This window comes from Entelurus aequoreus, linkage group LG07 (genome assembly GCF_033978785.1).
Source record: "Entelurus aequoreus isolate RoL-2023_Sb linkage group LG07, RoL_Eaeq_v1.1, whole genome shotgun sequence".
Taxonomy (NCBI): Eukaryota; Metazoa; Chordata; class Actinopteri; order Syngnathiformes; family Syngnathidae; genus Entelurus; species Entelurus aequoreus.
In genome coordinates, this window is record NC_084737.1 from 42,068,052 (window position 1) to 42,081,278 (window position 13,227).

General features: G+C 39.3%; 1 protein-coding gene across 1 annotated transcript in view; it reads right to left on the reverse strand.

Annotated features, from left to right (window-relative positions):
- Window positions 1-10,540: 10,540 nt before the first annotated feature.
- Window positions 10,541-13,227, reverse strand: part of LOC133653889 (metabotropic glutamate receptor 7-like) — a 280,613-nt gene continuing 277,926 nt past the window's right edge. Inside the window, exon 10 of the mRNA XM_062053704.1 lies at window positions 10,541-11,576. Within this exon, the coding sequence (XP_061909688.1) occupies window positions 11,527-11,576 (50 nt within the window). The 3' untranslated portion in view covers window positions 10,541-11,526. The remainder of the gene's footprint in view (window positions 11,577-13,227) is intronic.

The following is a 13,227-nucleotide window of genomic DNA, read 5'->3' on the forward strand; positions in this document are numbered from 1 at the left end:
TGGACATTCACAGTGACTTGTATCTCCACGACAATACATCGACGAAGCTCATTAGCATTAGCTACGAGCTAACGTGATAGCTACGAGCTAACGTGATAGCATCTGTCTCAAATGCAGATAGAAACAAAATAAATTAAACCCTGACTGGAAGGATAGACAGAAGATCAACAATAGTATTAAACCATGTACATGTAACTACACGGTTAATAGATCTCAGCCTGGCAAAGCTTAACAATGCTGTTGCTAACGACGCTAAGGCTAACTTAGCAACTTAGCAACCGGACCTCACAGAGCCATGATAAAAACATTAGCGCTCCACCTACGCCAGCCAGCCCTCATCTGCCCAGCTCATCAACACCCGTGCTCACCTGCGTTCCAGCGATTGACGGCGCGACGAAGGACTTCACCCGATCATCCGTGCGGTGGCCGGTTAGCATCGGCTAGCGCGTCTGCTATCCAAGTGAGTAATCCTTGTTGTGTTGCTACAGCCGCCGCTATACACCGATCCCACCTCCAACGTTCTTCTTTGCAGCCTCCATTGTTCATTAATCAAATTGCAAAAGATTCACCAATACAGATGTCCAGAATACTGTGGAATTATGAAATGAAAACAGAGCTTTTTTGTATTGTATTCAATGGGGTACCAATACTTCCGGTTCAATGATTGACGTCACGCGCATACTAATCCTCCGAAGGCTTTTTCAATCAGAAGTGTGGCGGGAATTTTAAAATTGCACTTTATAAGTTAACCCGGCCGTATTGGCATGTGTTGCAATGTTAAGATTTCATCATTGATATATAAACTATCAGACTGTGTGGTTGGTAGTAGTCGGTTTCAGTAGGCCTTTAAGAACCACTGTGTTAGACAGTAGTTCATTTTACCATGCACTTATAGGAGTTACAACAGTTACATTGTATTTTCTTAAATAAGGGTTTTTATTCCCTCAATTGCAGAGAGTTGCAGCTGTTTAGTGGAGGCAGAGGTCAATTTTACAAAACCCAAAACCAGTGAAGTTGGCACGTTGTGTAAATGGTAAATAAAAACAGAATAAAATGATTTGCAAATCCTTTTCAACTTATATTCAATTTAAAATACTGCAAAGACAAGATATTTAATGTTTGAACTGAGAAACTTATTTTGTTTTGGTAAATAATCGTTAACTTAGAATTTAATGGCAGCAACACAATGCACCATTGTGTTACATGGCCTTTCCTTTTAACAACACTCAGTAAATGTTTGGAAACTGAGGAGACCGACTTTTGAAGCTTTTCAGGTGGCATTCTTTCCCATTCTTGCTTGATGTACAGATGAAGATGTTCAACAGTCCGGGGTCTCCGTTGTCGTATTTTAGGCTTCATAATGCGCCACACATTTTCAATGGGAGGCAGGTCTGGACTCCAGGCAGGCCAGTCTAGTACCCGCACTCTTTTACTACTAAGCCACACTGTTTCAACACGTGCAGAATGTGGCTTGACATTGTCTTGCTGAAATAAGCAGGGGCAGCTGTGAAAAAGACGTTGCTTGGATGGCAACATATGTTGCTCCAAAACCTGTATGTACCTTTCAACATTAATGGTGCTTTCACAGATGTGTAAGTTACTCATGCCTTGGGCACTTTTACACCCCCATACCATCACAGATGCTGGCTTTTGAACTTTGCGCCTATAACAATCCGGATGGTTATTTTCCTCTTTGGTCCGGAGGACACGACATCCACAGTTTCCAAAAACAATTTGAAATGTGGACTCGTCAGAACACGGAACCCTTTTCCACTTTGCATCAGTCCATCTTTGGTGAGCTCGGGCCCAGCAAAGCCAGCGGAGTTTCTGGGTGTTGTTAATACAGTGAATGGCTTTGGTTTCGCATAGTAGAGTTTTAACTTGCACTTAAAGATGTAGCGACAAACTGTAGTCACTGTCAGTGGTTTTCTGAAGTTTTCCTGAGCCCATGTGGTGATACCTTTACACACTGATGTCGGTTTTTGATGCAGTACCGCCTGAGGGATTGAAAGTCACGGACAATCACTGCTTACGTACAGTGATTTCTCCACATTCTCTGAACCTTTTCAAATCCCTAAATTCCTTGCAATAGCTCGTTGAGAAATGTTGTTCTTAAACTGTTGGACAATTTGCTCACACATTTATTCACAAAGTGGTGACCCTCGCCCCATCCTTGTTTGTGAATGACTGAGCATTTCATGGAAGCTGCTTTTATACCCAATCATGGCACCCACCTGTTCCCAATTAGCCTGTGGGATGTTCCAAATAAGTGTTTGATGAGCATTCCTCAACTTTCTCAGTCTTTTTTGCCACTAGTGCCAGTTTTTTTTAAACATGTTGCAGGCATCAAATTGCAAATGAGCTAATATTTGCAAAAAATAACAAAGTTTACTAGTTTGAACGTTAAGTATCTTGTCTTTGCAGTGTATTCAATTGAATATACTGTAGGTTGAAAAGGATTTGCATATCTTTGTATTCTGTTTTTTTTTACGATTTACACAACGTGGAAACTTCACTGGTTTTGGATTTTGTATACAAATTCCTATTAGGATAACACAATACAAGCTGATGTTGCTTACAGTATATACAAGTATTACATTTGCATTTATAATTATTTGACCCAAATTGTAAACTACAGTTATTTTGCAAAAAACTTTAATTAGTACTGTCAAACGATTACAATTGTTTAAATCAGATTATTCACAAGGTTGCGGTTCAGGTGTCTGAACAATTACAATTACATTTGTCCAAGGTCAATAATTTTCATCAGCAGACACTGTAAAGACTAGTTTCTTTTAAAAAGATCTTAAAACTAGTGCTGTCAAACAATTAATTTTGCATCCGATTAATCACAATTTTGAACTTGAATTAATCATGATTTATTCGCTTGCATGTTTCAAATTAAATTCATGGGCGAAAAACCCATCTGCTGGCATCATATCATCTTTTGCATTTTGAGAGTTTTATTCATTTATGCTTCCTGAGCTGACTTTCAACATGATGTAGCCCCAGAGCCCCTTTCTGGACACTTTAAAATACATATTAGTAATCGGCTCACTAGGAGCACGATGGTTGAGAACTGTACATCACATCAAAGTACATTTGGACAATCTTTACAGAAATACAAATCAATCTCAGATATGAATCTGTTCACATCAAAAGTTAAGTGTTGGCTAAAGCGAAAACAAAATTGTACACATTAACTTGGTCCTGGTTGTACTTGTTTAAAAAAAAAAAAATTTCATCTCTTACCTTGTATTTTGTGTTTTATTTCACTCTGTGATTATTTAATACAATGTTTGATTGTATGGTGTATTAAGAGTATGTTATATTTTGTATAAGCTCAGCGAGGGACAAGAGTTGGAAATTAGCATTAGCTATACATTCTCTGTCTAGGATGTCAGTTGCATGAATTGTTTTGAAACTGTTGAACTGTATCGTCCCTATTCAAATAAAATTATGTTGCATTCTATTCTAATTAACTTAAAGATACCCCGCTATTTGGACACAAATACTATTTTCTGTCAAAATGCCAGCCATAAACATTTGTTTAAATGTTTTATTTGAATGCACATCATTTATTTGCCCAAAATTTGCTAACAGTTTTATCTAAAGTCCGGTCAAGGTGTATTTTTAAGTGAAATTTGCGGGCAAACACACCTAGTCTCTTCATTCACCATTGCACTGATGTATGCAATGATCTGATCATTGACCTTGTAACAAACCTGCACCCCCTTTCAGGTTTTGATTGATTGATTGAAACTTTTATTAGTAGATTGTACAGTACAGTACATATTCCGTACAATTAACCACTAAATGGTAACACCCGAATAAGTTTTTCAACTTGGTAAAGTCAGGGTCCACGTTAATCAATTCATGGTAACCATCTACAGTTACGGTAGAGTAGCATGTACAGTCAAAGTACATTTTGTGATGAATCTGTGTTTATGCAGTACATCACACATGATGCATGCAATATTTTTTTGTGATTAATCACAAGCTAATTAGTCATTTTTGGAAGCCCTACTTAAAACTAATACAAATATTATATGAATATGATTTAAGTAGTACAAATATGAATACTGTTTTAAGAAAAGCAACAATGATACATGTTACTTTTCACCCTGACTGAGATGTGAACCCGGATACCCCCCTGCAAATGCCAGTATCCTTAAAAATTAAAAAAAAAAAAAAAGAAAAACAAGGAGAAAACTGATACAAACACACTAGAAATGTAATTGAAACACAAATCTAATTACAGTATGTTACTATTCACCCTGACTGAGATTCAAACCCTGGTGCGCTTGTTAAGTAAACTTAATTAACCATTCAGCTATTTAACTTCTCCTCCTCCATTCATGAGCAGTTTGCCAGAAAACAGTATCATCGTAATATTCATGGTAATGTTTGACAGGCTTTGGTTGCCTATTGAGGACCACTGGTTTGGGGCTAGAAATCAGGGGTTCTAGTTAAAGTAGGGTTTTGAAATTAGGATTGTGGATTGAATTTAAACAAATCTATCTGCAATTAGGCTTCCAAAGAGTTTTGTTTCTGCAGCATGTAACTAAATAAATAAATGATAAATGGGTTATACTTGTATAGCGCTTTTCTACCTTCAAGGTACTCAAAGCGCTTTGACAGTATTTCCACATTCACCCATTCACACACACATTCACACACTGATGGAGGGAGCTGCCATGCAAGGCGCTACCAGCACCCATCAGGAGCAAGGGTGAAGTGTCTTGCCCAAGGACACAACGGACGTGACTAGGATGGTAGAAGGTGGCGATTGAACCCCAGTAACCAGCAACCCTCCGATTGTTGGCACGGCCACTCTACCAACTTCGCCACGCCGTCCCTACAACTACTGGTTTATTTACCCATTGGCGCTTGTGTTATGGTAACACCACTTGGACAAAACTTGGATATTGAGTCATTCAACGATTCGGTGCATTTGCAAACAGCTAAAATGATGTACAAAGCAAACTATAACCTGCTACCCAAGAATGTACAACAATTCTTAGAGGAAAATCTAATTTAAAACATGTGTATGCTCGTACAGCACTTAAAACCTTTAGCATATCCGTTTGTGGAATGCAATTATGGAATGGATTAACCAAAGAAGTCAAACAAAGCACCAATATGATTCACTTTAAGAGACTGTTCAAACTACAAGTGTTCACAAAGTACACAAAACAATAATTATGATGAACATCTTGAACACTTTTTTTGTTTTAGATAAAGATTATTTATGTATTTAATATTTGTTTACTTACTATGGTATATTCATTATTTATTCTTTATTTATTTGCTGTTCTGTTACAGAGAACAAGGAAATGGGATACAATTGCTATGGTATGAAAAAGGGTAGGATTAAATAAACTCTGCTTCTTCCTACTCCACAGGCTGTAATGAAACAACTGGAAATATGTGATGCATTACATTGTATCGTATGCATGTTAGAAATAAACTGAACTGAACTGAACTGAACTGACTAATGCTCTACAGGTAGGTTGATTGTTTTGAAATATGTAATTGGATGAATGATGGATGATGATGGATTATTCAGCATTAATGCTTTATTTTGGCAGCCCTAGTTTTAATAGATGACACATTTCCCAAAATAGTGACTGTTATAATATTCGCTCGGTTTGGCTATTTCTATAATTTTTTCATTTTGTTGGCTTAGTACAACTGCAAGAGTATACAAAGTGCAAATACAGCAGCACATCAACCTACGAGTACATTGTGTTTCACAGCCAAGCTCGAAACTTGTAACGCTCGTATCTTAAATCTGCACCTCCTATTAAAATGAATTGAAATCAACTTAATCCTTGCTTGGCCCTCCAAGAACAATTGTAACATTTAATATGACTTTTAAAAAGAAAAACAAACTTTTACACATGAAATATTGTAATACAGTAAGAATACAAACTACTCAGAAGTGTGCGAAGGTGGCTCCGTCCCGTCTTCCAGAAACCAAGCACTGGAACAAAAACATCATGAGAAACAAAGGTATCGAAATATGGGGCCATGAAACGTGACTTTTTGCCAGGTGGCCGCTTCCCTCTGGGAGCATCTTATTTGGAGCCTCGCAAAAACGAGGCACTGATGGTCAGACATGGGGCGTGGTCTTGGTCTCAAGATATCGAAATATGGGCGCCATGATGAGGAGTACTATAAAAACTCTGATTGAACCATCAGATTTATCAGATAGACTGGTGAGTTTTGTTGTAGGGCTGTTGTATGGCTGCATGTGTGCGCGGGCCGTGCTGGGACATTGGGCATTTGGACATTCGGGAGCTCGGATTTGCCTGTCGAGGTGAGGGTGTGTTTTTCTGTCTCATTCCAAGGTCTCACCTGTGGGCCTGACGTCAATAGCTCATTTGAGTTGTGTACATTGAACACAGGAAGTGAACACATTATTTGGTGATTGTTGCCATTTGTAAAAGTAGTAGGATTAAATCAACTCTGCTTCTTCCGACACGTCTTCGGACATGTTGAATTGTGTAACTGTGAACATTTGACATAATCCTGTGTAACCTTGTACAGTACAGCATGTTCAAAATGAACTCAAACACACTCAAAACTCAAATTGAGCAGGAAATATTTCTAATAAAAAATATATTACTGATATATATTTGTATATTGATTCATTTTGGGTGATACTTGAAGCCATCATGGGCTACCATAACTTCCTGTGCACACAGACACGCCCATTTTGAATACGTGGGGCCCCCTACGTCACATCCTGTACACACGAGCGCGACAGTTTCGAAGAGCTTCAAAGGCTAGCGGCCCTTCTGACGTGTTTATTTCCACAATTGTCGTACCTTGCAGCTATGTCAGCCTGTCTTAGAGATCACTTTATGTGATCAGAAACGCTTTAAATGTGTCCAAACTCTCACAGTTATGCTGTATAGCTTTAGGTTGCTAAACAACCGCTTTGAGCTAGTTAACCTCCGAGTTAAGGCACCTTCAGTTCGAGGATTTTATCAGTGAAGGGGGCTTTCTTCCACATGAATTCTCTTTTTGTGATGAGACCGAAAAAGATGCAACAGCGGACTTTTTATAACACAAACGAGAAGGTACTACCGAGACACGAGCCGATGAAGGAACACCTTAAACTGCTAATTTGGGCTAACGCTAGCGGTGACTCCGTGAAGCCACTGCTCGTTTATCACTCCGAAACTCCAAGAGTGTTCAATATTGCCGCAAGCATTCCCGGCCACCAGGTAAAATTATTTTTCTTTTATGGTTTGAAGTGCCCCAACGAGACTTTTGTGTGTGTGTGTGTGTGTGATAGTTGAAACTCAACCTTGCTATTGTTTGGATAAAACATAGATTTTCGAGCCATTACCACCAGTTATATATATATATATATATATATATATATATATATATATATATATATATATATATATCGTTGCACAGACATACAGAATGGCAAAAAAGATGTTCGGGTCGACTGACTCTTATTTATTATTTAGGGACTTTAATTTGATCTCAGGGCAGGCACTATTTTGTTATGATCCGTTGCCCGGATCATGTTTTGTTCTGTTAGTTTGACTACCTCAGTCCTGTTTTCAGTACCCCCTGGGTTTGTGTTTTAGTTGCCATGACTGCAGATTAGGTTCACCTGCCTCTGATTAGTGTTCCAGACGCTCACCTGCTCCTGGGCACTAATCAGAGAGCTACTTATTCCCGTTTCTCGCCACAATCTTCTTTGTTTGCACTAGGCAACACGACGACATTTTGTATTTTCTTGCATGTAACCCGTTACGTTAAGTATTTTCTACGGTCTTTGATTTCTGTTCCTGTGGTAAGCTTCGTCATTGCTCCCACGCTATCGGCACACTTTTCGGGCTTTTTGCATGATTTCATGGACAAAAAATCATTGTCTCACCTGCACGTCGCCTGCGGAGTTCCCACTGCATCTTGGGAGAACGATCCGCGCAGTAAAATGCGACCCCGTCGTTATATATTTGAGGTTATATGGTAATTACCAGTGGTGTGCCGTCAGGGCCAGCAAGGCCTTCTCTGCTGGCCTAACACAACCAGAAATCGTGATCATAATTAAAGATAAAACATTATTTTAATTTACTTTCCCTAAATATCTAAAAATGTTCATATTCTCTTCATGTCATATCATACTTGCCAACCCTCCCGGATTTTCCGGGAGACTCCCGGAATTCAGCGCCTCTCCCGAAAACCTCCCGGAAGAAATTTTCTCCCGAAAATCTCCCAGAATTCAGCCGGAGCTGGAGGGGGCGTGGCCTCCAGCTCCATGCGGACCTGAGTGGGGACAGCGGCGACAGTCTGTTTTCACGTCCGCTTTCCCACGATATAAACAGCGTGCCTGCCCAATCACGTTATAACTGTAGAATGATTGAGGGCGAGTTCTTGGTTTCTTATGTGGGTTTATTGTTAGGCAGTTTTATTAACGTCCTCCCAACGCGGTAACAATACACAACAGCAGTCACGTTTTCGTCTACAGTAAAGCAGTTTGTCTGCCGTAAACAGCAATGTTGTGACACTCTTAAACAGGACAATACTGCCATCTACTGGATAGCCTCCGGGACACTGAAATTCAAGTTTTTCTTTTATTTATATGTATAATGAAATAAATAAATATATATATATATATATATATATATATATATATATATATATATATATATATATATATATATAGCTAGAATTCACTGAACGTCAAGTATTTCATACATATATATATATATATATATATATATATATATATATATATATATATATATATATATATATATATATATATATATATATATATATATATATATATATATAGCTAGAATTCACTGAAAGTCAAGTATTTCATACATATATATATATATATATATATATATATATATATATATATATATATATATATATATATATATATATATATATATATATATATGAAATACTCGAGTTGGTGAATTCTAGCTGTAAATATACTCCTCCCCTCTTAACCACGCCCCCCGCCCCTTACCACTCCCCACCCCCCACCTCCCGGAATCGGAGGTGTCAAGGTTGGCAAGTATGTGTCATATTATGCTCATTCCAGCGCTGTTGTTTTTAGTTTTAGTTTGTATCCAATCAGAATTCAGCTAGTTTATGTTGCCATGCTGTACCAAATCTGCCAGACGCCTTTAGAATCAACAATGCGGGCGTCCATGCACTGTAAGTGAACGGGGACATACAGTTGACAGACAGTTGCGATAGCCAATCAGATCACGAGTTGTCAGTAAGGTATTCTAGATGGCCTCACGTTGAACATGACATTTACGCGTCCTGTGATTGGATACCCATCGGCGCCGTTAGCGAATTAATTTGAAACACATAGAGTTGAGAGACAGTTGCGATAGCCAATCAGATCACATGTTGTTGACAGTAGCTGTTCTGTTACAACTAGAAGTTGTAAACTCTTTTTGTTAAAGTGTGTCATGCTTGTTATTTAATTAACTTTGTTACATGTGTATTTGTCGCCATCATGTGGTCAGGGCAGTTAATAAATATTTGAGAAGTGTGTACTTTGAATCAAACTTTATTGACCGGAAGTTGCATAAGCCAAGCAGAGAAATGTACGGTATATGCTTTTATTACTGATGCGTTTTAATTGATTTTTAAATGCACCAGAAAATAACTCGTTTTGTATACTGTTGATGTGATTCCATGCCCGTAATGGCGTAAATGTGTTCCTGTATAGTATTTCTCCAGCAATGATCATGTGGACCCCAGGAAGACTAGTGGGTTGTTGTGGCAACCAGCTAATGGGGATCCTTAATAAAAATCCAAAAAATCAAATCAAATGTGGTGACATCAATTATGGTATTTTGAGAGGTAATCATTGAAGTCGGAGATCACAGAAGGCCTAGGTGGGAAACGCACAGCCCGCCACTGGTAATTGCAATATACAATATAAAGCAGAGGCCCTAATGAATACTTGACAAGTTAGCCTTTTATCATTTTGTGTTTTCTAAGAAAATAATCAAACGGGTCGTGAAAGTGTGACCAAAACTACAAATTCACAGATTTTGTAAAACGTTAGCAGAGTGCTGTAATTCACATCATAGGGAGATGTTTATCTATCGATATCTTACATATCAAAATCAATACAGAAAGCAGGCAGGGCGATGGAGTGAAAGGAGCTTAGCGGGCGCAAAGGCTCAGACTTCAGCAGGGACAAACTGATCCGACACGGCTGCTGGAACTTGGAAGGCGTATCAGCTGTGGTGGATGAAGATGGGCTGAGACAGAAAAGAGCAGAAGGGTGAGTAAAGGAGTGTGACTGTAGACTTCTCTTGCTAGGTCTCATCTTCACTGCATGACTGACAGCACTGCTCTGGTTAGAGGAGTAGGGGTGGGTGGGGGGGGGGGGGGTGGTAGAGACAATGACATCTGCATCTGTTAACGTTGCAGTGATTAACAACACTTATTATGTTCATGCATCAGTTTAGACGTCTCATGAAACCCACTCACACGTGCACTGAAAGAACTGTGATATGCTGTGTGCTTTCATTGTATAAAAGATAACAAACGCATTTATTACATGTTCATAATTTGACAGACATCACAACAAACTTGCACGTTCGCTCTGATATTCATAGTTTCTCACAAGGTTGCTAGGTACCAGAACGGAGGGTTACGAAAAACAAACATGCTTGCACATACAGGAGGGAGGGAGTCAATGCATCACCAAATTAAAGCCATATTCTGTCCTTTGAACGAGTTCAGGTAAAGAAAACAAGGCGTCGAAGTGCCAAAGCTCATTATCATTATTATCATTTATTTTTTTTAATTGTTTTTGCTTACATCAAATAGAACAGACATACATTGGCACATGCAAAGTCAACACTTTGTGGTGCTTTTCTTAACCATCCAACTCCCACTGAACACTGACTGTTATCTATTTTTGTACTCCAAACATGAAAATACTCTCAAATATTTACAAAAAAAATATATGTACGTACAACGCCCATCACTCAAATATACTTGCCATATGGGACTGACTTTTTTCCTTTAAGTTGATTTGTGGCAAAGAAAACTATTGTGTGTGGCAGAGCTCGCTGTTCAAGGTAATTCGATGTACTTGGAGCAATAGAGGCACAGAAGAAAAATCACTTAGAAACAGTACAGGAGAGAAATCAGATAATGAGAACCCCAAGAGAATATGGCTTTAATGACATTTTAAAAGAAAGTATCTTGAAAGTAGATCCACTGTCCTTGGTGACCCTTTTAGTGGGCGGCTTGTTCTCCGCCAGGGTCGGCCGGGTCAATAACTTCAACACTTTGCTTCAACAGGAGGCCTCAGCAGCCCACAGCACGGCTAGTCTCTTTCAAGTCTGGATGGGGGTGGGATGCGGTCCACCATCCCGTTATGAGTGCACTGGTGCTGCAGGTGGTGCTGGGATGCCTGCGCTCGCCTCCCGTTTCTGTGGAGCTTCTCTAGCATTCTTTTCAATCACAAATGACAGACAAGCAGTGTTTCTCCCCTCCGGCACATCAGATCCTGAGGTTGTTGTAGCTCACGTATGTCTTCTTGGTTGCTTGACCTGAACAAGAAGGAAACAACAACTTTGAGCAATGCAAAAGTAATTTGCCGGCCAATATGTACCTTCATGTCGTAGTGCATTCTTGTCACCAGCTGTGATCAATCACATTTAGCCATGCTCATAATTTCCATGTAAATGCTATACCTTTCTATTTTCACTAACAATCAAAACAAACAACACACAAAAGGGCACCGAACAAAGGCTAGGGCAAGCAATGTGTTCCCAGTGAGGATTGCCATGGAAACGTGGCTGAGCGCATTCATGTGGGACCTCACCTCGCCGTTCAAGGTGCCTGCCCTCTTGCCGACTCATCACAACTTCCACCAGGTGGGGCGGGATTTGAAATTTTTAAGGTTCAAAAGGATGGTGGTGGATTTATTTTGGGGTGGCGCTTCACTGGCACACATGTCAGGCAGTCAGTCAGCAAGGACACGTGAGTCACATCTGTCATTCTCTCCGCACAACGAAAAAAGGTTACCGTATGCTGCCTTAATTAAACACATTGCAATAGATTCTCATTCTACGGCTTTAATGTTGCCATGGTAACCAACTCTCCAAGGCTATGCAATTAAAGTCCTTTCTAGCATTTTGTGTTCTAGGGCTGCGAGTATGATGAATAAAACATCACTGAGTGTACAACAGAGTTTTGCTATTAACTAAAAACAGCAGGAAGGCCAGGCAGCCATTCCCAGCAAGTGTAGGTCAATTTGTGCTTATTATAATCTGTAGCAGCGACAGCATGACTTGCATTATACCGTTTCGATATTTTATACAGATATATTTCTATTTTAGTTGTTGAAATACATACATCCTGTAAAGCATCGGATATGTATTCATTACATAAAAAGTTATTTTGCAATGTTTGTTTTGGCTTCAGGGCTCTGCAATTACTATGTGTGTTAAATATGTTTATTCAAATACTCCAATGCAGAGATATTCAACTAAACTGTTTTGGGGGCCACATTTCCAGAAAACTAATGACCTCGTGTACGCTGAAAAAAACCTGCCATAAGCCCTTTTTCACTGCAAAGTTGAGATGTATCAAAACTGTCGATGTGGAAATGTGCGAAGCCTCACGCAGACTCCAAAGCTGCCGTACGTACATTTCTACAGGTTGTGGGTACTTGAGCGACGCACAGAGGTGAAAAAATAGTGCCGACTTTTACACCTCAGACTGATTGATGTGCCCATCAGAGACTTGAACAATTACCCCCTCGGCTACATTTGACTTTAACAATGTATAAAAGATCGAGACAAGGACACAAAATTCACATTTTTGCCAATGCATTTAATGATCCATATTCATATTTGTGAGGACATCTATCAGTTTATACAGGCGATCATTTTGCCATCTATTGCTGGTACAATGCGTTTCTCTTACTCCAGCGGGCAGCAGAAGATGGAACCGCTGGGGCATGTGAAAGATGGGGCTGACTCGGTCACGTACTGTACGGCTGCTACAGTTCTCTCCTGTATTGTACTAATACATTGAGGGCCTGATTTACTAAAGGTCGGTTTGTACTTAAACATGTGCAAACCTGGTAGCACATGCAAAGCTGATCTAAAATGTGTGAACAGTGGATTGCATCTGTTAAGTGAGCAAAATAAAAAGTGCAATCTATTCTGCAACTTTGTCTTCATTATTATGCAA